The sequence below is a fragment of the Lepidochelys olivacea genome (genome assembly GCF_965140295.1).
Source record: "Lepidochelys olivacea isolate rLepOli2 genome assembly, chromosome: 16".
NCBI classification, from domain to species: Eukaryota; Metazoa; Chordata; order Testudines; family Cheloniidae; genus Lepidochelys; species Lepidochelys olivacea.
Window position 1 is genome coordinate 18,407,943 of NC_140426.1, and position 22,638 is coordinate 18,430,580.

Here is a 22,638-nt window from a genome sequence, read left to right on the forward strand (position 1 = left end):
CTGTCACTGAAACAGTGTTTTCTTTGACTGTCCCACTGGATAATTGTCCTTTCTGCCTTTGGGACCCAACTTATGTGGGGGACATTTCCTTTTCAACTTTCTACAAAGTGCCAGAGGAATAATAATTCCAAAACGAGTTTCTGTCATTAGAATCCATCTTGTCTGGTTAAGAACCATTTTCTCAGGCCATCCAAAATTCTTTGTTTCTACTTAAAAATGCCAGTCCACTAGATGCTCCCTGGAAAAAAAAGATTTTTAGTTGTTTTGTTTGTGGAATGCATGATGTGTAAAATTCACTTCTCCAGGCTTCTTATTGTGTGGGAAGCAAGAGTGTGAATCTATGGCGCACCAGCTTGTTATGCATTAACATTTTATGTGGACTCTGTTACAGAGCACAAATACTGTATTAGGTATTTGAGAGCAGCAAGGAATTATCCAGACAGTATTCAACAAATGCATGTGTGGATTGATGCTTAAGTTTTCTTGACTTAATGACTATGCACATTTTCCTATTGTTCCTTTACCCTTACTAGGAGCAGTCACATCTCAATTCATATTCAAACAAGCCAGCTGCCTTTACATTTCAATGTTTCATGTGTTGAGCATGATAGTGCTCCTACAATAGACAATTCTAATAATTCAGAAGATTAGAAAAAGGTTCATTTGTAAAATAACCATAGCCTTGTCTGTAAATATCCCTGGGAGTGATACCATACTTGTATTAAAGAAATGTTTAGTTTTTTATTGGTGTGCATTACAAATTGAAATAAACTTAGTGGTATATTTGCAAAGAGAGTTTGTAGCTCCCAGTGTCAGCTAGCAAAGCAAGCAATGGAAAACCATTGTCAGTTGGAATGCTCAGAGTTGAACTGACATCTGTTGTATGCACAGTTCGAGGCAAGTACCAAGGTTGTGCCTGTGGTAGGATTCCTTTCCCTTCTCAGATGCTACCTAACTCTCCTTTCCCTGGGGAAACAAGTGCATCATTTTTAATCCAATCTGAATGCTGTGATAGTCTAGGGTTGGTGGTGGGTAATGGCCTTGAGAAGTAAAGCTTTATAGGCTCTTGTAAAAAACAGTGCTAATCAACTGGTCCTAGTCGAATATTCTGTTGCCCTTCTGAAATAATTCTAATCATGGGGAGGGTTAGAGGAGCTTTTAAAAAAATTATATAAATGAAATCTAATTTTTCTGATAAATTTGATTTAATCTCTGTTTCAGGCTTAGTGGTTGTAAAATCTACTGGTCCACTGAAGTATTTCTAGGTCTGGCAGACCAGAAGGTATTAGACCTAAACTCATTATTCTGATTACTGACTTGCTTTAATTATGGTATAATTTTAGCAGCTGTTCTCTCAAACTGCCCTAGCTCGAACCTAATGCTTTATATACTTGGAAGGTAAGAGTCCAAGCTACTTTCAGCATTGGTGTTTAGCTTCAGAAATTTTCAAGGTAGTGGGCACTCAAATTAGATTAATTTGGTGGTTGTACATGGTGGCAGTTGAGATGATGAGATTTTAAAGTCTTCCCACAACCTGCAAGTTCATATGCCACTGGATAGCTGAGAGTCTCAGATTTCCTTATGGAAACAGCTTTTGTTTCTTATTGCTCTGGGTCAAGAGGTACTGTGGGTTTTAAAGCCATGTCATTTTTTTTGGCAATTAGTTGAGAGCTGAATAAAATAGCAAGTTTCAGACCAGTAGTGTCCCACTGGATTTTTTTTCCCTCCCTCCCTCACCTACCTTCTCAGAACTTCCCTCTAGTGAAATAACTTGTAGCTGTTGAGTAGTGCCCATCACTTGTCATTCTAGGAATAGGTTTAGTCCTGTTTCTCTAGAGCATTGAAACAACCTGCAGAACCTACATCAACACCCTAAGCATTGCTCTTCCTAAATACGTTATTGTGGAATAGTCTCTCTCCCTGGAACATTTAACAGTAGACTGGACAGAATACCAGTTCAATAGGGAACAGTCTTGCACAAGAACTGCTCTCCTCTGAGAGGGTGCTTGGCATTGTCCCCAGCAGCTCATGGGAGTACTACACAATTCCAAAATGAGACACAGGGGAATGGAACAGTCATTGTCTCAACTATAGTCTGAGGAGCCCTTCCTGGGAGTCTGCAAGATGAGAGCAAGCAGCTGGGGAGAGGCCATATGTGTCTCTCCGCTCCATACTGTGATTGTGCTGACATGTAGCAAATACAATCAGCAGTGTGGGGCTTGCACACCTGGCTGTGTAACTTTGCTGTGGCACATGTTGTCTTAGTGGATTCCTCTGGAACCATTCTGTGATTAAAGCATGTGTATGCAGCAGAGCAAATGTGTTGGAGTATGAAATCATGGTAGTCTGACTGAAACATGGATGAAGTGATCAGTACTCAGCCACCATCCTTTTTAACTAACAGTTGAATGAAATGTAGAAGAAACTCCATGGGACTAGCACCCAGATACCATGGTTATGAGTGTGGTAGATTCATAAGGCTAGATTGGTCCTTCCTGGGGAAAAATGCTATACAAGCTGTGGGGAGGAGGGGGCGGGGAGGGGAAAGGTGTTCTTTGCAGAGATCCCCTCACCTTGTTCTCTTGCAGGGGTGGGAGACAGGATTTGCCCCCTCATGGCAGAATTGTGTCTGAGGATGGTATTTCTACTCTACAAAACACAGATTCTTGTACTGCTTTATCTTTGGGATTTCAGTTTTTTAAACCAATCTGTGGTTTCTTAAAGCAGTGGTTTTCAACCATTTTTCATTTCCTGGCCCCTAAAAAATTTTCAGTGGAGGTGTGGACCCCTTTGGAAATCTTTGACATAGTTGTGGCCCCCCAGATGTCCACGGACTACTGGTTGAAAATCACTGCCTTAAAGGTAAAGTCTGGTATTGGCACCCAATTTTTGTTGTGTGAGAAACTTGGTGTCCTAAGCTAACATTTGTAAAAGCACCTAAGCCCCTTTGAAAGTTAATGGACTGAGGTTCTTTTGAAATTTGTACCTCTAATGCTGAAGCGAGGACCTGCCTTTGCAATGAAAGTGGATGCTTGAAGGTTTTAGTAGACTCTCTCCCAGCTTTTTGTTATAAAGACACTAAACTTGGAGCTCCCAAATCTGACTTATAATTGGGAGGCCCATTTCAAATGTAACTTGCCATCATCTAAAACTGACTAAATAATATTTCAGGACCAGCCGAGATACTATAAGCTGGAGTCACTGCATTGCACTTAAAATACAATACAGAAGGTGATGCACAGGCAGACTTAAGTTGTTTGCTGTTGTGTTTGGGGATTGATTAGGGGAGATATATATTGAGATAGATAGATATCTATATATATATAGATCTATCACCTACTCTCTGCCTCAAGTTAATCTGTCATGATCCTTGATAAGGAATAGCTTCTTATGCCTCTAACTACTAAGATTCATACGGACATCAATCTTCCATCCTGACCTCAAGCAATTCCTACCTAACTGGTGTGTATGCCAGGATACTGGGGTGTTCTCGCTGTTGGAAATTATTGGAACTGCTGAAGAAGCTAGTAGTTACTAGTGCAACTGTTTTCCCCAAGCCTTGCCTTGCCTGTAGTTTGAGGCTATTCACGGTGTACTGTGAGTTTAATACATAATAGGCAGTACACTGGGTTAATTGGATTAAAACTGTGTAAACGGGTAATTAAATACTGAACAATATATTCTTATTGTGGTAAGACTAATGGGAGCTTACAGAGCAGCTAAATCCTCTTCTGTTGGTGCTAGCTAAGAAATCCAAACTGCTATGATGGATTCACAAACGGGCTCTGGAAAGGCACTGACTGTCCGGATTTGTGATAATTTGGTGCATAAACCTCTTCTCTTATAGCTGTCAAAGCACCATCACTCATGTTGTGGTGGAAAGCTGGAGTGGCAGTGACTGGCTCCAGTGCTCCAATCATTCCTTGGATGTCAGGATCAGTAGCAATGGAAAGCACTTATTTTTATACCAGCCCCATCCAGTGGTTGAGTATTAATTCTTCTCTCCATTGTTTCCTTACATTTAAAAGTAATTGAATATAAATAAAAAATAGTCTAGAAAGAGCCTGTTTTTAAATGCCCCCTTCCAGGCTGCTAGTTCTGCTGTACATCACTGGTTTTTCCTGCAAGACTATGTTAGTGCTTGTTCATGGATTTCTAACAAACCCAATAAACGTTTCTCAGCATATTATGTGAATTTCCCTTGTGGCTCATGTATCATATAGTGACTTTACACGCAGTGTGTTGATACCCATTTATTTTGTCATTACTGCTAAGGATTTCTTGAGAGAAGAGTTAAATGTGAATTTTGATAGTCCTAGTTGATGTCTGTATTTATATACCTTTACAAATTTCAGATCTCTTTTGTGCTGTCCTTATGCCCAAAATAAAATTGAGGACTAGTTAGTGCGAGAGATTAGTAGCATCCTAAACACACAGTCCTTCTGTCTGCTGTTCTGCAGTTTGTGAAACAGTAGAATTCTTTATAGATGGAATCACAAATATCCTCAGTTGACACCCTTGTGTGTAGCCTCTGCAGAAAGGTCAGGGAAGGTGAACTACCTTCTCTCTCCAAAAGGGGGTTCCTTATCCTTTTGGGTGGGAGACCGGCACTACCCAAACTATTGCTCTTATGTCAAAATGTAGGATTTTTAGGCTCAAATACTTCAATCCTGCATCTCGTAGAGGCACAGAAAAAACAGCAAAAAGCAAGTCTACTAAAACAAACCCCCAGGTCTCATAATTGTGTGTTGGTCAGCTTCTTAGAGAGCAGGGCACTCCTAACCACACTATCCTGTGTCCTTTTTTGAATGGAGCGGCCAGGCGTTTCAGTGGAACAACGCCATATGCCTGTGCTTGCTGTAATGAATCAAGAAACAGCTGCTAGTTTGTTTTACCTGCCAGCCTTCACTGTCTTCATTATGAGTTTCAATTGTCCATTCATTCTGGTAGCCACCTTCTGCTTTAAAAGGTCATATTTCCTGGAAGGTAGTAAACATGCAAACCTTGCTAGATTCAAGCACTAAATCTGGTTTGTATTATCTTTTTGCAGCTGGGAATGGGACTAACGTACTCATCCTTTTAACCCTCAAAGTCAGATTTAGAGGTAAGACCTAAATAATAATTTAGAAGTAAAACAGATTTAAAGTTGTAGGTACTTGGTTAATAAAAATGAAATTGTCTGAGTAGCTATTGGATTTCTTTTCTACCCTTTAAAATTTCCAGTCTAAAGTACCTCTGGAAGCCTCCTTTTCAGGCCTGGTCAAAACACACAAATTGGACCAGTTTTTAATTGAATCAGTTTAAAACTGATGCAGCTGAACTGATGCAAACCAATGGTTTAGCTTGCATTGGTAGATTTACACTGGTACATTTTTAACTGATAAAGTTGCCCTGATTTTACATAAACAAGCAGAGCTTATATGTGGAGCTAGGGACTTCATCAGCTTTGTGTAGTCTAGGAATCTAAAGTTCCCTTAAGGATGCTAGAGTCCAGTTGAAATGCAGAGTAGGGCTGACAAGAAAACAAGGTTTTCATGTTGTGAAAAATGGAGGGTTTGGAATTTTTGTTCTTGTGGGAATGAAATCTAGCTTTTGCGAAGCTTTTCATGGAAAATGAGATGCACACCCCTGTGTAGCCAATGGTCCGGTGCACTCACCTGGGATGTGGGAGACCCAGATTGAGAAGGGCCTAGATCCTGGGCCTCCCACATCTCAGGTGGGTGCCCTCATCACTAAGGTGTAGAGTGTGTCTCTCCCACAACCTCCTGTTGAAGCGGTTCCACTTCATATGACTAATTATTCACTGGGCCAGAAAAACTGACTCTATAGCCCAGTGGCTAGGGTACACTACTGGGATGGGGAAGAGACAGGGTCAAACCCTGGCTTGAATTCAGGCAGCAGACCCCTCTCCTGATTTTGATAAAACTTGTTCGTCAGGTATAGCATTTCTAGTCAAACAGAGACACTACCGAACAAGCAATACCCTAATGGTTGGGCTATGGAAGAACCAGATTCAAGTCCCTGCTCTGCCTGAATCAGACCTAATGAAAGTTTGATCAAAACAGGTACGTCTCCACAACATTTCAGTTTTGAGGAATTGGCATTTTCCAGTAAGTTTCAGCTAAATTCCCTGCTCTAATACAGAATGCATCTGGAATTTAGGCTGTGTAAACCTCAAGCCTGGCTAGTTCCTTTCATGTGTCACAAACTAATGTATACCCAGAACTATGTACAGTGATCTATTGTCTGCATTAAACTGTAGTGAAGCAGGGCTATGTGTAAATGTTTTAATTGAAATTAACACCTATCCTAATCCTAAACTCTACGTTTGGTGTTACATTGTACAAAGTATGTGTGAATATTTTTACACTGGAAATGTTCCCAGACCCTCAGCATCAGGTTGTACATCATTTTTACGAGTGGGACATGGGGCTTTTCACCATTTTTACTTAGTGTTAAAAACTAAAGCTTATATTCTTAATTCAAAAGATCCGGAGCCCCTGCCACTTTAGATTTTGTATGTGTGATCTATTTACTGCCTTTGATGTGGCATCTGACCGCGTACGCAGCCGGTGTTGCTTTCACTGCTGAATGCAGCCACCTCTTGGGTGGTACCTGGGTTACTTACTAGTGCTAACTACAGTGCAGGTCAGGGCTAGAAGTGAAGGTTTTCCCTATGCTATCCTAGACTTCAGTGGGATAAGCCAGAAGGTAGATGATGGCAGTGGAGTTTCCTCTTCATAGAGAACCTAACACACTGCTGTTTCCCTTACAGATGGTGCCATGTTCAGTCCTGTGGTATTTTCTTTATTTAATACTACTGCAGTTAACTGGTCCTGCAAAGGGAAAGTTGAGGGCAATGGAAGTGTTCAAAGAGGAGTTCTCAAGTTTTGACACATTTTTGACTTAATGATGGAGCTGGAAGTTAATTTATTCATTGATCTTTTCAGGCCTAAAGGCCACTTAAATGCATTCTGGGGTGGGAACAGTTTAGCTGGCAGGCCACTCAGTTACCAGGCTGAATGGAAGGATATTTGTTAATTTCCCTTGTATTTCAAATTCAGCTCATAAGAGGGTCTGACAAAGTTGCTGTGAATACTGATGCTGTGTATATGGCACTTTTTGTAAATGTGAAGCAAACTTGAATGATGTGTTTTGTATACTGCAACAGTAGCATTGTAATCCCACCCCTCTTTTTTATTTCAAATAAACAAACAGCCTAGTTCTTGTATTATGTGTGCATTATAAGGGGATGGCTTTAGGGGAGAAACATGGGTTCCCAAGATTTGAGGGGGAAGTAGGGGGCTGGTGGTTTAAAGAATACAGCTCTTCAGAATGGCTTCATGGTGTAGAAATATAAGGTGGGCTGAGATCTCCTCTTGATACAGCCACAGCTTCTACCTGCATAAATTGGAGCTATGCAGGATGGGGAATAGACCCCTATGGTTTGTAAAATCAAAGCACATTTCAAAAGCTCAATTATTAAACTTGAAAGGCTCTTCACATGTTTTATAGGACATGGGAAGGGTGAAGTATTGGCCAATGAGTCTGGCTGGCCACTCCTGGTATTGTGGAAGGAATTTGTGCAGTTAATGTATCTAATTCATCAGGTTTTCTGATTGTTTTCTAAACAAATATTTAAATATGGCAGCCTGATGCCAATTCTGCAGGTTGAAAAGATGAGCCTTGCACCAATAATTCAAGTGGTCCTTCGCAACTGATTGACCAGAGTGAGGAAAAAACAATAAGGATTTTTTAAAATCCACCACATTGTAATCCTTCAGGGTGCTAGCTCAGTATAGAAACTGGGGAGTTTTTTTTCACCCTTTCTAAAAAGTCAGCCCCTAAAACCTGTATAATATTTTTCAGTGCACTTAACTTCCCATGAACATTCAGAGTTAAGGCTGACCATTTTGGCTAAATCAAACAGTCATTGTATGTGGGGAGGATAAGACATTGAAGAGAACGCTTTAAGAACGCAAGGTGTTCAGGTATCTCCCATGCTACTTGCTTCAGGAGGCTATTGTCCTTTGGTAGCCTAAAATATTCAGTACTATCAGTTCCCCAACTAATATTCTACAGCTTGATCTTGGAAAGTATTGAACACCCTCAGTTCCCACAGAAGTCGGAGAATTGAAGATCCTGAGTACCTTCCAATATCGGGACTCAGAGCTGATTGATTTGAATTTGGGACCCTAGTGAATACATCTAATACCGACTGACAGGAATAGTTTTGATTCTGTGCTTTGAACAGGGCCAGGGTGCTGCTCTCCCTTTGAAATGCCCTCCACCAGCTCTTTCTGCCTTTGCAGAGAAGGGGGTTCTCTGCTATTTTCAAGGACCATGCTCAATATCTTAGTCTATTTACAGAGAAATAAGGGTTTAAATGTTCTCAAGGCAGCACAGTGGAATCAGGGAAGGTGGGGGGAGAGAATGTACTACGAAGCTTGCCTCTCTTCCATTTGTTAACAATGACTTGATTTTGTATTCTGTCATCTTGACAATAATTGAAAAATATACAGATAGTTCGAATGTCAACAAGAAAACAGGCCTTCATGTTGCCACCTTCAATTTTGGACCTCTTTCCTGTTCCTAACTCAGTAAATGCCTGCTTTGAGGTTGACAAGTCGTGTGTGTGAAACATACTCATGTGCTCTTTGATTTATATTTATTCTCCTGTTGGTAAGACACACTGCTGAAAGGTATACATCCATATTTGGTCCAATAGGGCTGGGGGGGGAGGGGGGCAGGTTTGTAAGTTAAAACTGATAAAGAACTAACAACTCTAAAAGTAGTAAATATAAATGAAATGTGTGATCCACTTCCAAATATACAGATGTGATGGTTATGTAGGTTTTGTTAGAAGTTTTATAGGTTGCATGGGGGGATATATATAAATTTATTTTTTTAAAAGTTAAAGCAGGGATTTAGGTTTTATTATGCATAGAATTTGCTCTATGAAAAGGTACGCCTGTAAGATCTTTTCATTCACTATCACCAGTCCTTCGAGTACATGCTCTGGGTCTGGGGCCCCATTGGAGTAGGAAAGGAACAGAAGTAAAATTGCTGTATTGGTTTCACCACAGAGCAAGTGTGTGGTCATTGCTTAGTTATAGGGGTCCATGCTGGTTGAGCTGATCGGCTCACTCAGGTGCAAGGCCTTATGTGAGAGAGAACTTGTACTGGCAAATGCTGCTTGTGCATGTTAGATCCATGCTCTTGGGTAGGGGCTTCTTCATGACCCATCTAGTTGTTCTACAGCAAACACATTCTGTGGTGTTGCTACCTCCTCAGAGGATGATCACACAGTTAGGATGCAGTATAAAAGAACTCCAGTGCCCTCAACTCTGACAAAATTCATGTAGGAAAAACAGAACGCTTCCAAACATCTAGTGGGAATCTTAACTTCTACCTGCACACAAGACCTCAAAACTAGGTATTGTCACCAAAGATTTTTATAGGTGCACTTATTCTTTAAAATAAATGTTTGTGTAATTCTTCCATCTACAGATCTGCAATGCTTTGCACATGGTAACTACCTCATTAGGGTTATGAGGGTTAAATTAAACTTTATCCCTGCCTGGGGAAGCTAAAGCCAAGGGAGTGCTAGCCATTACACCAGGGCACCTCCTTTTTGTATATGAATGAAGTGAGCTGATGCACCTTTCCCTCTCCTACCCCCCAAAACTCAAACGGCCTCTCCTGTAGAGGGGGGAGAGTGACCCAAGTCATTTTCTAGATGGGAAACAATTTCAGCATTTAAAAAAAAACAACCTACAAATGAGGAACAAATTAAGTCTTGAGCCCTGTTTCTGTAGCTGCATCCATGCAGCCAGAGGCAATTCATGGTCATGACCTCAGTTTGTTCCTACTTGAGACTAACCCTTCTCCCGCTGCATCTAGGGGAAGCAGGCCTGGAGTGCAAGAAATGGTAGACAGAATGTATAGTCTCAACCCATTGAGCTGCATGCAAGTTTTATCCTAACAAGGCTTTCAGAGCACAGGAGGATTCTTGGGAGCTTCTTGGTTTATATTTGATCTCTTGAACTACATTTGTCCCTCTCCCTCCACCCATTGACAGTCTTATTGTTCCTATAGTGTCTTACTTCTGAAGGTATATGTCTACCTATTTTACAGTTTTGCACCAGCACCATCACTGCAGAATCAGTGTTTGTATTCCTCTAGTGGGGATAAGTACCTTTCCCCCTCCACCAGGTTTTGTTTCACATTTACAAGAGAGGTGGGGGGTCCACTGCTGACACAGTATCAAATGAACAACATTCCTGCCTGTAGCCATTCAAACTTCATCCTGCAGCATGATTTGCTCCAAGATGTGTCATTTTATAAGACCATAAAAAGGTCCATCTAGCCCAGTATCCTGTCTTCCAACAGTGGCCAATGCCAAGTGCCCCAGAGGGAATGAACAGAACAGGGAATCATCAAGTGATCCATCCCCTGTTGCCCACTCCCAGCTTCTTGCAAAGAGAGGCTAGGGACACCATCCCTGCCCATCCTGGCTAATAGCCATTAATGGACCTGTCCTCCATGAACTTGCCTAATTTTTTTTTTTAAAAAACCCTGTTACATAGTCTTGGCCTTCACAACATCCTCTGGCAAAGAGTTCCACAGGCCAACTAAGTGTTGTGTGAAGAAATGCTTCTTTTTTCCAACAGGTATATGTGGAAGTTTGTGGAGCAACTGGACTTACCTCATTCTTTGCCAAGCTCCCCAATTAATAGTGTAAGATGCACTGTGCAATACAACCTCCAAACACCCCTCTCCGCAAAGTGTGTTTGCAACACAGTGGGAAGATCCAAGCTGTACATTTCAGAGCTGTACAAGCGTTCCAAAATAAGAAGTTCTTTCCCTGCTGTGCTGCTACCTTCTCCTCTTTACCTTGTTTTTCTTGTTGCTTAATGTTTGTTTGGCCAGAATAAGATGCTAAAAAAATCAAGCCTAGTTTCCTAATTGGTTTTAAAATGCCATATTCCAATTATAAAAGCCTAATTCCTTCTTCCAGCCACTGAACCTTTTTGGTATTAACAGGCTTTACTATGCAAAGTGATGCAAAGGGCTGTTTCATTTACAGTAATTAAATGAATGTCAATTGTTTTAGTTGTTTCTGAGGGAGAGTTCTACAAGAGTATTAGCATGTTCTGCTAACCCTTATGTGCTGCACTTCAGGCCTGCTGCAAACCCTTGGGGGTTGACCATTGACCTGAGACTCCATGCACAGACATGCCAAGTGCATCTCAATGAGATGAGCTCTTTTTCTCAGTTTCTATGGAACCAGCAGAGTGGAACTAATATAGCATTCGCATGTAGATGAAAGAATGGAGAGGAAAAAGGGCTTTACAGCTAAATTAATTAAGCAGATGTACCTGTCTAATTAAAGATGCACTGTCCCTTTGTACCCTAGTTGCAGCGCAAACAGTATTTAAATGCATTCTTGATCCATTTCAACTATCAAAATATTTAGCAGGAACACTCAAATGGAGACAATATTAGCAAGATGAGCTTCTATGTATTATTAATAGAAGGGCTCCCAATTATGCCTAGAGGCTAAAGCATGTCTTTATATCCATTGAGGAAAAACGGCTGTCCAACTTGGTTACCGAACAGCACATTTGTAACTGGGGAACTGTTACAAATCCACTGGCCCAGCCTCATGAGAGGGTATTGCAGTCAGGCCCAGCCCTGTGTAAACTACATTCACCATTAGCCCCCTGGTGCTGTGGGTTGGAATTTCTTGGCACAAAATTCATTAGTGATTCACGCTGCTGGTGGCAGTAGCTTTAGTTTCCTTAGATTTCAACACAGACACGTAAGCTGAGAGTTTCTAAATTGTGTAGGGCATTTGCATACCTGATTCTCATTTTTTAATCTTTTAGGACGCTTTGAAAAAAATCTCAGCTTTAAAGGCTGATTATCTGAACCCCAAATATCCCAAACATTTCAGTGTCCCCTGGGCCATTTGGCTAATGGAGAGGCTCACCTATGTATTTTGTATGTGCAAGGAGAGGATTTTACAGGAGCTTTCCTGCTGATTTATGTGTAACCTTGGACAAACATGATCACGACAGCCACAAGCATAGAAACTTATTTACTATGATCTGGACAGTGCTTAATTTGTGCCAGGCCTTGCTAGGGTTGAGCCTGGGGCATCAGTTATGAATATAAAAAAAATTGCTTGAGCCTGGGCGCCTCTTTCATTGCAAATTAAGCACTGGATCTGGACCAGGCAGAAGTTGTTTGGAGACTAAGAATTCTTGGGGGACTGCATGGCAGGGAATACACAGCTCCTGAAGGAGAAGGTAGGAGCCTCCCTTCCTTCAAGACCCTGGGGAAGCTCCCCTTTCATTTTTTAGTGCCTTCTCTGCACTGAGAACACTTAGGGATAGTAGATAAAGGGTCTAACTCTCCTCCTGTCTTTTCTCCCAATCCCTGCAGACTGCTGTTTCTCCAACCCTTTCTCAGGATCAGGAGGGAATCAGCGTTGCCCTAGATATGGAGTGATCTAGTTAACAGTAGTGCAATATGGTAAGTGTTGGCTAAAGTCAAGCATCTTCCACTGAAAACAGACTTACCTGGCATGGCTGCTCCTTGGCTCTAGTTTGCTCCAGAAAGACTGTGTGTGTGACTCATCATCTGCTACTTCCTGATAAATGGCTACTATTAGGCTCTGGCAGTTCAGCTGTGGCTAATTTAAGGCAGTCACAGGTGCTGCGCTCAGGCAGCAAGGAATGAGGCAGGATAAGAAACCTGGATTTTCACTCCACAAGGAAGGAGGGCTCTAGTACATGTCTCAATGGCTAGAGATAATCTGTTTAATTTAATTCTGAAACAGAGGAATCTGTGACCCATTTCATGGGTGTGTTAATATATGCTTTTGTTTTAGCTTCACTTGCTCTGCATCCCTTGGGAAGCCTGTCCCAGTCACTCTATTAGGACCTATAATACTGCAGTAGTAGATGCTATTGTGCAGACAACATGTGGGTGTTTTTACTGCTGTCTCATCCGCACTTACTCAGAGCAAGCTGAAGTGACATGGGGGTAACAGTGCTTGCATCCTGTCAACACTTCAGACTCTGCTGTTGCTACCACTGATCCTCATTTTCAAAGCCCTAGTGCCCTGTTTTTTAAATCCTAGACTAGCATGATGATGAACGCCACCATCCTAACTGTACGCCGTACAGAGAACTGCAGCTGCGCAGCACACACGCGGTCAGGCTGCAGGTTTTGTTTAGTGGCAGTGAGTATGACTCCAGACAAGTACACTTCAAATAGATTTAATATTCCACATTTCCCTGAATCACGCACCTGGAAAAGGAGAGGAAGTTTAAACATAATTTCTAAAAAATGAACTTTCTTCCTGTCTCACCCTCTGGGATTATTAAAACAAAGAGCTTGAACCACTGAAACTTTTCACCGTTTATGTTGTTTGTTTACTCTCTGCACTTCACTCACTTCAGACAGTGCCCGTCCATTTGAGTTCTAGGTCCCTGACACTAGCCCAATACTGCAATGTTTGGATTATAAACACCGCAGGGAAAAGTTTAAATCCAAACAAGCTTTTCATTTTACAAGGTTTTGGGAAATCATCCCTACTCATTAATATTAGCTTTTGCAAAAAAATTTAGCCTCATAAATTTGAGTCTTAAGTCACCAACTAATTGACATTGCCTGGTAGCATTTTGGACTAGCTGGAACTGCTGTTTTTAATATGTCAGGACTTGTGTGGAAGGGGCTTAACAATACAGCTTTCTATATACTCAAAGACAACATAAGGGTCTTGGTCAGCATTGATGTAGAAAGCATTGTCATAAAACTCCTCCAAGTCGCCAGCATGCCTGTAATAGGTCTCCAGGCAAATCCTGATATTTTCTTCAGTGTCTTTAGGGTTCTGCTTGAGACGAGCTTGGACCTCTGGTAATGGAGCTGGTTTGTACATGGCGTGATATCTAGAGATAAGACACAAACCCCACTTCAGTTCACAATGAAAATCTGGGAAGTGACAGATGTTACCAAATACACGGTTTGTTTTTGCTTATCCAAATAGGTGTCCCCTGCTGTGCAACTAACTTGGCAGTTAGGCTCTGTCAAAAAGATGTTGGGAAAGTTTAGGACAAGTTGATACTTCCGATTTATTTGATATCATGACTGTCAGGGATCCTAGATACTTGGAGATATGAGTTTTTCTTGAAGTGATCTAGTCCTAAATATTGATTTGGCACAATCAATCCCATAGGTGACTGAGCAGGAGTCTATACTACAGCAGCCGATGCTCCATTTGAGGGCTCTGTTAGCAGGAATTTGAATTTTTATGAAGACTTCAAGGGCATACCAAGCTTGGCCTGTTGCAGAGCCTAATCCAGATTCAGTTTGTTCTAGTTCTATATTGTAATCTTGGGATTCTGCTCCACCCCCACCTTCACTTGTGCAAACCCTCTAGACCCACCTGTCCCAAAGGCCACAGAGGAAAGTTAGCTGGCAATGGTGAGTTCAAATGGATTTAGGTGAACAATGCCCATGAAGTCCATGGATGTGCACATAAGGGACAAGGGCTTCCCAAGGCTGGCTGACAGCAAATCTACAACTGATCAGCTAAAAAGATTCTTAAAGTAACAAACAATGTTAATTAAGGTCATGCTGTTTTTCAGTTGGCCAGAGCAATGGCTCTGTACTGCGTCTTCCAAAAGAAAAGCCCTCTCATGGACCCGTCTCCCCCTCCTGATGCCCTAGTACTCCGCTGCTTGGTTCTCAAAGGGTTTCAAGTTTATGACGTGCTGGAAGGAGCTCTACAGAATGCTGCTGGCCCAAAGCCCATAACCACTGAACTAAAGAAGACACAAGCCACCCTTCCCCTGATCCTGTCTCTCATGGAGGGTACCACGTAGAATATATTAAATCCTGTTAGGATTTTCTAGGATCACCATCAATCTGTCTTCGAAGAGCGTATGTTTGTATATTAAAGGGAGAGGAAGACGGTTAACCCATTTCTGAACTGGATTGTGGATATTTCTAACCATGCCTTCCAAAGGCACAAGATTTTGACTTTCTGGAATTAATAGCAAAAGCCCAATCATCTACACCACAATTTTTAGTAAGTCAGAGGAACATTTTTATAACCTGAGCCCCCTAGCAATGCTGTAGCAGAGTTTGGGTTGCCTGTGTAGCTGGAACCAAAATGTGCTTTACCCATGTTGCAAAGTTATGATACAGCCTTGTGAAGATCACTAAAAACTGCTTTGTAAACAGGTCCTCAGAACTGATGCCACAGTCCTATTTCAGGTGAATTATTTATTTTCCTCAAATGAAGAAACAACTTCGTCCTTCTCACTGTATCACCCTGAAAGCAAGTCTTATGTGCAAAAGACTTACACGTAGATAAGATGGTTGGATAAATACAAAACCAAGAAGAAAAGCAGAGTCCAGTTAAGACACTGTCTTGGATATTGTGTATTCATCCTACATTAGTACAAGTTAGAATACGATGGAGGGCTAGCCTACTCCCTTCACTTCATTGGATCCATTGCTGCAGTAGCATAATGCCCAGGATTAGATGTAGCATCTAAAACATACCTCCATCAATTCACAATGAATTTGGGAAGACTAAAACCAAGACTTAAAGCCTGAAAGCGTGTTAACTAGAGCAGATACTGTAGAGACTAATCCTAATGATAAGAAATGCAAAGATTTGCTTCATAGCATTAACTTCTGCTGAATAACTGTGTCACTTATTACTAGAACAAAAGGAGGGAGAATAATTACAGCAAATTACATGTTGCACCTAGAGTGAAATGTCTGAATAATAGTGTACCACTTTGACATAAATACAGTATTTATGCCTTTAACCCTTTAGGACTAGGATTTAGAAGGTTCCCAGCATTTGTTATTGATTCAGCATTGGGAAGGTAGTAAGACATACAATCCAAATCTACCAGGAAAGTAAAATATTGTTTTGCTGTTTCTCAGCATAGGGGTTTAATATTGCTCACAAATTGATGTACTACTTACAAAAATAAAGCACAAATGTAAGGTGCAATTCAAGTACCACTTCTGGAAGGAATTTAGGAAGAGTTTTCCTTGTTACTTTATTCCTAGAACAGTTAGGATGGATCAATCAGTAGAGCCTGAAGATCACTGACCCCACCAAGCTGGAGTGACTGCCACTACGAAGAGCTGTCACATATGAAACTTGAGCTCATATCCAGTGGCTCAAATAAAAGCTTGATCTATTGAGGGACAAATGCATTAATATTTCACAACACAAGAAGCCATCAGTGGGACTGGGGAAATCAAATGCGGCCAGATCTCCAGGTGCCTCTGTTAGAAAGCCTTCCATTATTGCCGTCTGGTTTATAGCATTATCATCCCTAAACATTATTTTGCCACCCATTTTAGTTTTCATGGAACATGTAAAAGTTAGATCAACTGCTGCTATGGACTTTGATATCAGAGATTTAAAACTGCACTGAGCTGAGGTCTGGAACTTCCTTCATGGAGAGCTGGTACCTGAGGGGCGATGAATGACCTTTTCCTTTTCAGGTATCCTTAAGCAAGAGCACAGTCCACTTTTCTTTAGTTTTCTACGAAGCTTGTCAGAAGCTTTTGTCTTGCTGACAGCCCTACGAAGTTACAGAAATTGGTCCAGTAAAAGTTATTACCTCACCCACCTGGGCAGCCTTACAAATTGTTAAACACGGGACATTAGTGCTAACCTTTCTCCTGTGACTGGATCAATCATCCGCTGAGCCAGACGTTCCATGACAGATTCAGATGGGAGATTCAGGAAAAATATCCTAATTGTAGACAAACAGTAAGGAACAACATTAACATCCTCAGAATAGTAACTGTGGCCTTCACAGTATGAATTAATATTTACACTACAGGAATGCACACACAATGAGAAAGGAAATAATTTTGAACAACCCCGAGGTCAATGTCAAAAAGCATAATGCATGTAAAGAAACTCTTTTCTTCAGCTTGGCCCTTGCATCTTGGTCTTTCTTATATTTTTTAGATTATAAACTCTTTGGGCTGGGGACTGTTTTATACGTGTCCTATACAGAACCAAGCATATTACCAGCGTATAACAAATAATACAGTGCAGACTCATACTTGATTTCCACAGGCTGAGCATACATCAGTCAGGGGGTTTCACATTTCCTTTGCCATCCAGTAGTCCGTGCTACCTCTGGACCTTCTCAGAATCCACTCTCTAAACCCAATTCACAGTTCAAGTCATATTAATATTCTGCAAGAGCCAGATGGAAGATCATTCCAATGGCTAGCCTTTCAGTGGACTCTCAAGGACAGAGAAATAGTTTGGCTTGTAACAGCATCTCCAATTGCAGGATGGAGATTGCTCCCTTATTCTACAATTTCTTCCGTAAAAAACCCCAGCAACACTGTATGACTGTTAGTGTTTGTGCCAGTGGACATCTTAAGTAGAGCCCAGTTTGTCTTTTTCTCCCTTTTCTATCTCTTTGTCTTTATTGCAGTATGGCTACTTCCAACCAGTGCCCCAGCATTCAAGTCCTCCTACATCCCACTCCTGCAACTCCATCCCCAGACATCCTTCTGTAGCAGTGTATGGAATCAGATTTGGAATCCATCACATACTAATTGTCACTGTTTGGTGCCAGCATAGAATTGTCCTTTCTCTCAAACCTGACCCAGAGGGACCACTGCTATGGGAGTTTGGTTGCCATGGTGCATTCAACACTTGGTTCCTCTGTTGAGACTGCCAACATGACAGACAATTAGGGCTTGATTTTCAGAGGGTGAACACCTGCAGCTCCCATTAACTATAACTGGAGATGTAGTTGCTCAGCACTTGTAAAAATCGGACCCTAGATCCAGATCCACACAGGTACTTAGGCACCTAAACCCCAGACTTTGGCACCTAAGTCCCTTTTTTAGGCACCACTGTGATCCACAAAACCTCTCTTTGGCAGTCACCTAACTCTACAGGCACCTAAACTCACCTGACACCTACAATTTCTGTCAAAGTTTCTGTCGAAGTTCCCGAGGCACCTAAGTTTCTGTCTCTGGGCATGTGCAGTGCTGCTTCACTCTTGATACCCTGACATCCATCTTCTGCCTAAGCCCTGATATGATCCATGAACCAAGACAAAATAGATGGAGGAGCAGCTCTCTCACCTCTGGGGTCCAATCTGGAAGGCGTGCTCCAAACACCAACCCCCTGAGCTACACTGTTGTATCAACTGAAAGAAACAAATAGAGTTGCCCCGGTCGTACAATTATCTTCCTAAGTCAGTTAACCTCACTGTAATGTTTTTATTAATTTTATATTCAAGTTCATAAACTCTTAAGCAGAAAATTCTCACAAATACATTTATGAAGAGTAGATATAAATCACTAGGCTGTGGGATATTCCACAGACTGTGCTGATGTCACATAAAGGGAAATTTTTCATATGGGAATTTTTAAAAGAACAAAAAAAAAATCCTTCCAAACTTATGGAACTAAACTTAAAAAAAAAAAAAAAAAGGATTGTGGGCTTTCAAATGTAGATTTATTTACAATACAACAATTTCTGCCTTCGAGGGCAGACTTCCTATTTTGATTTTTGTCTGCCTCACAAAAGATACTGTATGTTTTAGACATTCACCAAAGAAACATTTTACACTGACTGGCTGGAATCAGACCAGATGAAAGGCTGAGCTTTACCTTGGCATGCATATAACAGATCACTAGAATTCTTTGTAGGACTTAAAGTTATGAAAATCATTTCTCTCTTCAAATGTTTACAGATAATGACTTCTGTTCACGTTGTGGTAACAAAATAACAGGCTGGAATAAAACATTCAAGATCTCGGAGATTCTAAAGACAGGAAAAGAATCATAGTTCCAACATTCTTTTATCCCTTACACTCTAACATTTTGTTTTTCTTTGTTTCTCTTGCCCAACAATGGCACAAAAATGTGATTGTCAGAATAGGTAACATCTGATGATATATCTCGAGATGAATATTCTAGTAGAGTGGAACAATGTTTATACAGCCCTGATAATTGATACAGCTCCCTATTATATTCTGAAATAAACAGAACAGTTAAAGGATTATAACCTGGCATATCAAGAAAGCTTGTCGCAATTCATAGTTACTAACTCAAAAAATATTATAGTATTTGAAACAGAAGAGCCTAAAAACTGTACTTAAAAAGCTGCAAACAAAATGAACTCTGAAAGCCTTGTCTGAGACTCATCTTTTTTATACAAGATTCTTATTATCCAGTCTGGTGTCACCATTAAAGAAAAGTGTAGGGGGAAGATGTAGGAGACTACAGACATCTTTTCTAAGATGTGTTTTTTTCCCCAAAACAACACATGACAGAATTTACCATACAACATCACAGAATCAAATCTGACAGCCTTTTCAGAACAGGGGTTAGGCCTACATGTGGTGTGAAGAAGCCTGCATTGCCCTGCCCAAACTGTACATACCGTACATGTTCTGTGGATAAGGATTATATCAATCTCTAGGGCTCATCACTCATAAGCAATATATTCAATGGAAAAATGTAAAAGAGAAAATATATATAGCTAGTGACTGCAGTTAAAATGCTTCTAACTAGAAAGATTATAACAGTTTGAGAGATATTTCCAATACACATAGGGTCTTCCTGTACCACCTAATGGGGCTTACTCATGTGATTAAGGGCTGTCCAACCTAGCCCATTAATGGGGAATACGGGAGAGACTTTTAAAATAAATCCACTGTATAATGCACATCTTGGGCACATAATCATTCTCTTTCTGTTCAGGAAAGTGTTTCTGGAAAACACCACCAACCTCCAGCCCTGCGTCAGTTTCTTCAAGAGGCTATGATTTTGGTTAGGTAATTTAACTCAGCCCACCAACTGTTTGAGTGATATTTTGGTAAGACTTCTGTCTAGAATACTTCACAGATACAACATTATGTCCTCCTTAGATTTTAAAAAGCACAGAGTTTGATCCAGCATTCATTAAAGTCAATGGAAAGACTCCCAAAGGACACTGGATTGGGCCCATTGCTTGGCCCCTTACCCTTGAAGAATGTAATATCTTTTATATATGCACACTCCATAAAGCTCTCCTTAGGAATCATCATGTCTTTGTGTGTTGCCATGTGTTGTATCTTCTATCCATAGGAAATTTGCACTGTGGTTGATAGGCAGGAAGGCAAGGAAAAGTAGCGTAATATCAAAGAATAATAATACATTATAGTGATGGATTAGCATCTGGTACTGCTTCTATTTCAGAGCTGGCAAGCTGCTATTTTAACTATGCAACCATACGTCATTGAAAAACATCCAACAGTGATGGCATAAGATGTCTAATAGAAGATTGGATGGCTTGGGGGGAGCAGCACATAGAATCTTTCCCCTCTACATCGATTCAAATCTCATCTAGCTCAGTAGTGACCAAAAGTTATTAGCATCGATTGCTGTTTGGTGTCCTACATGATGTAACTTTGTAGGGTCTCAGTTCAGTTCCCAGTGGAAACATATCCCCATCACAAAAATCACCACCACAGGCTGGCAGTCTTGTTGGCAGTCTCAGTGTACAGGCCAAGGATCGACTGGGTCATGGGTACTACACTATGCTCTCTCCTCGAGTGGTGGTCCCTTATGTCAGAGTTCAGGCATGTTGGCAGGCAATATTAGGGAAGTACATATACCACTGATGGTAGGAAGACTTAAGGATCCAGTGCTGTCAATCTAGCAGTTTTCCTAAGTAATGAAATAATAAATAAAGCAGTTAAAAGGAACAAGGTGAGAGAGATATCAGAACACTGTCTCTTCCTCACTGTATCTGAAATTACCAATCTAATCTCTTAGAGCGTTAGGGCACAGCAGTAAGGTTAAGTCCCACAGACTGATAAGATTGATGGTAACCGTCATTGCCTGTCAAGGCAAAGGACTTTTTTGTTGCTCCATTCTGGGACTTCGAGGGAACCTATTGGTTTTGCAGAGGCTCTGGGGAAGAATGCTGCTTTGGTGACAGAGTACTATTGATTGTCTAATAGGACTCTTACAGTCATCTTTTGCTCTTGCTATTGATACAGCCTCTTTGCTGTCTGAAGCCTTATAAGTCACCATGGTATTTTGATGGCTTCACGGTGACTCATGGAGTAAGAAGGATCCTGCCAAGAGCATTGGTGGTAGAATTTTCATTCCAAACTGGATCAACTGTGACAAAGCATTTCAGGAAACATGTGCCATAGTCATGCAGTAGGCAAAGGAAGGTTTCTTTACATCCACCTTGCTGTGATCACCACACCTGTTTTGGCTGGTGAACAACCTGGTTAATTCAAGTTATTTTCATCTAGTGATGGTGTTAAGTTTTTCTCATCCCGAGGAATTTTTATGCTGTTTTGTGGATAAAACTGCACTGTGCCAAAGCAATCTGTTTCTACAGTGGTAGAGTCATGACTGGTGGCACAACAAACAAAATGTTCTATACTTGAATTGTGACTGGAGTCACTCACTGATCTGCTGTGGGCGCTCTATGCTGTGACTTGTGAGTTAGATCTATGTTCCTCTTGGCTAGCGAAGGCAAATGGAGAAGCAGTGGGACCATTGTTGGTATAGACCGTGAATATCTCCTCTTCAGGAGGCAAGATGCCAGCTTCTTTTAAATAAGTGATCAGTTGCTTGCTCAAGGAAATATCTCTTGACATGGAAGTTCTCTCCAATTATTGTTCTGTCTGAAATCTTCCCTTTTTGGGAAGATTATTGAGAAGATTGTTCCAGAACATCTCCAGCAGCCTCTAGAGTCCTCAGATCTTCTTGCCCTCAGTCACTTTGGTTTTAGGCTAGCCATTTGTTAGAGGCTCCCTGGTTGTGCTGGTGGATCTTCTCTTGGTGACTAACAAAAATGAGGTCACCATGTCAAATTTGTCTTAACTGCCAACTACTGTAGGCCTTGCTGGAGCCCTAGGCATAGCTGGCAGGGTGAACCAAAGTAGTCCTGGCCTTAGCAGAATAGTAACACACCAGGTATTAGCTAACCAAGTAAACACATTCGTGACCTGAGAGGCTGGAACAAGAACACCCAGAGTTCTCAAGTAACTACGTATACAAATTCCCAAAAAAGGGTACAGGAACACACTGACCCCTCGTAAGATAAGGATGGAATGACAGGTTAATGGTTGAGGACTTTTTTTCAAATTAGCAGGTACAAGGTACAGGATAATAATGAAAAACATAAGGAAGGTAATGCGTAACTTGTTTGTATCACTGTATAAAAGGAGAGTCGAAGGAGGGGCATCTTTGTATTGGCCCACAGAACAGCATTAGGTTATGCTGACTGAGCCGCTACCTTGTCACAGGTATACATGTGTTTCGTGTACCGATAGCCATTGAGCCAGGGCACTAGTACCGTGCTTTGTCGACAATAAACCTGGCCGAGTGCCTTCTCCACCAAACTGAGCCTGTGTTTTTTCTTTATGAGCAACGCTGAGGGATGACGAATCAACATGCTGCGCTCTTTGCTGGTGCAGCTGACATCAGAGCCACAACAGCAGCAGCTCTAGGAGCACTACCGACGCTCCACAGAGCTCCCATCAATACCACTGAGCACGAAGTGCCACTGACTTGTCTTGACTTGACTTCGTGAACCCTCGCGAA

General features: G+C 41.3%; 2 protein-coding genes across 7 annotated transcripts in view; one reads left to right on the plus strand and one right to left on the minus strand.

Moving 5' to 3' along the window:
* Positions 1-15,690, plus strand: part of GTF3C4 (general transcription factor IIIC subunit 4) — a 29,010-nt gene extending 13,320 nt beyond the window's left edge. The window contains exons 5-6 of one of the 3 annotated variants that reach the window (XM_084650405.1): positions 12,451-12,540; positions 14,661-15,690. In XM_084650405.1, coding sequence (XP_084506531.1) covers positions 12,451-12,521 — 71 coding nt within the window. In that variant the 3' untranslated portion in view covers positions 12,522-12,540; positions 14,661-15,690. Of the gene's footprint in view, positions 1-12,450; positions 13,271-14,660 lie in introns of those variants that run through there. The other 2 variants (XM_084650404.1, XM_084650403.1) reach the window with 2 other exon arrangements.
* Positions 13,274-22,638, minus strand: part of AK8 (adenylate kinase 8) — a 109,399-nt gene continuing 100,034 nt past the window's right edge. For all 4 annotated transcript variants that reach the window (XM_084650412.1, XM_084650413.1, XM_084650414.1 and 1 more), the window contains 2 exons: positions 16,722-16,802; positions 13,274-13,961 (listed from right to left, as the gene is read on the minus strand). In XM_084650412.1, the coding sequence (XP_084506538.1) occupies positions 13,727-13,961; positions 16,722-16,802 (316 nt within the window). In that variant the 3' untranslated portion in view covers positions 13,274-13,726. The remainder of the gene's footprint in view (positions 13,962-16,721; positions 16,803-22,638) is intronic.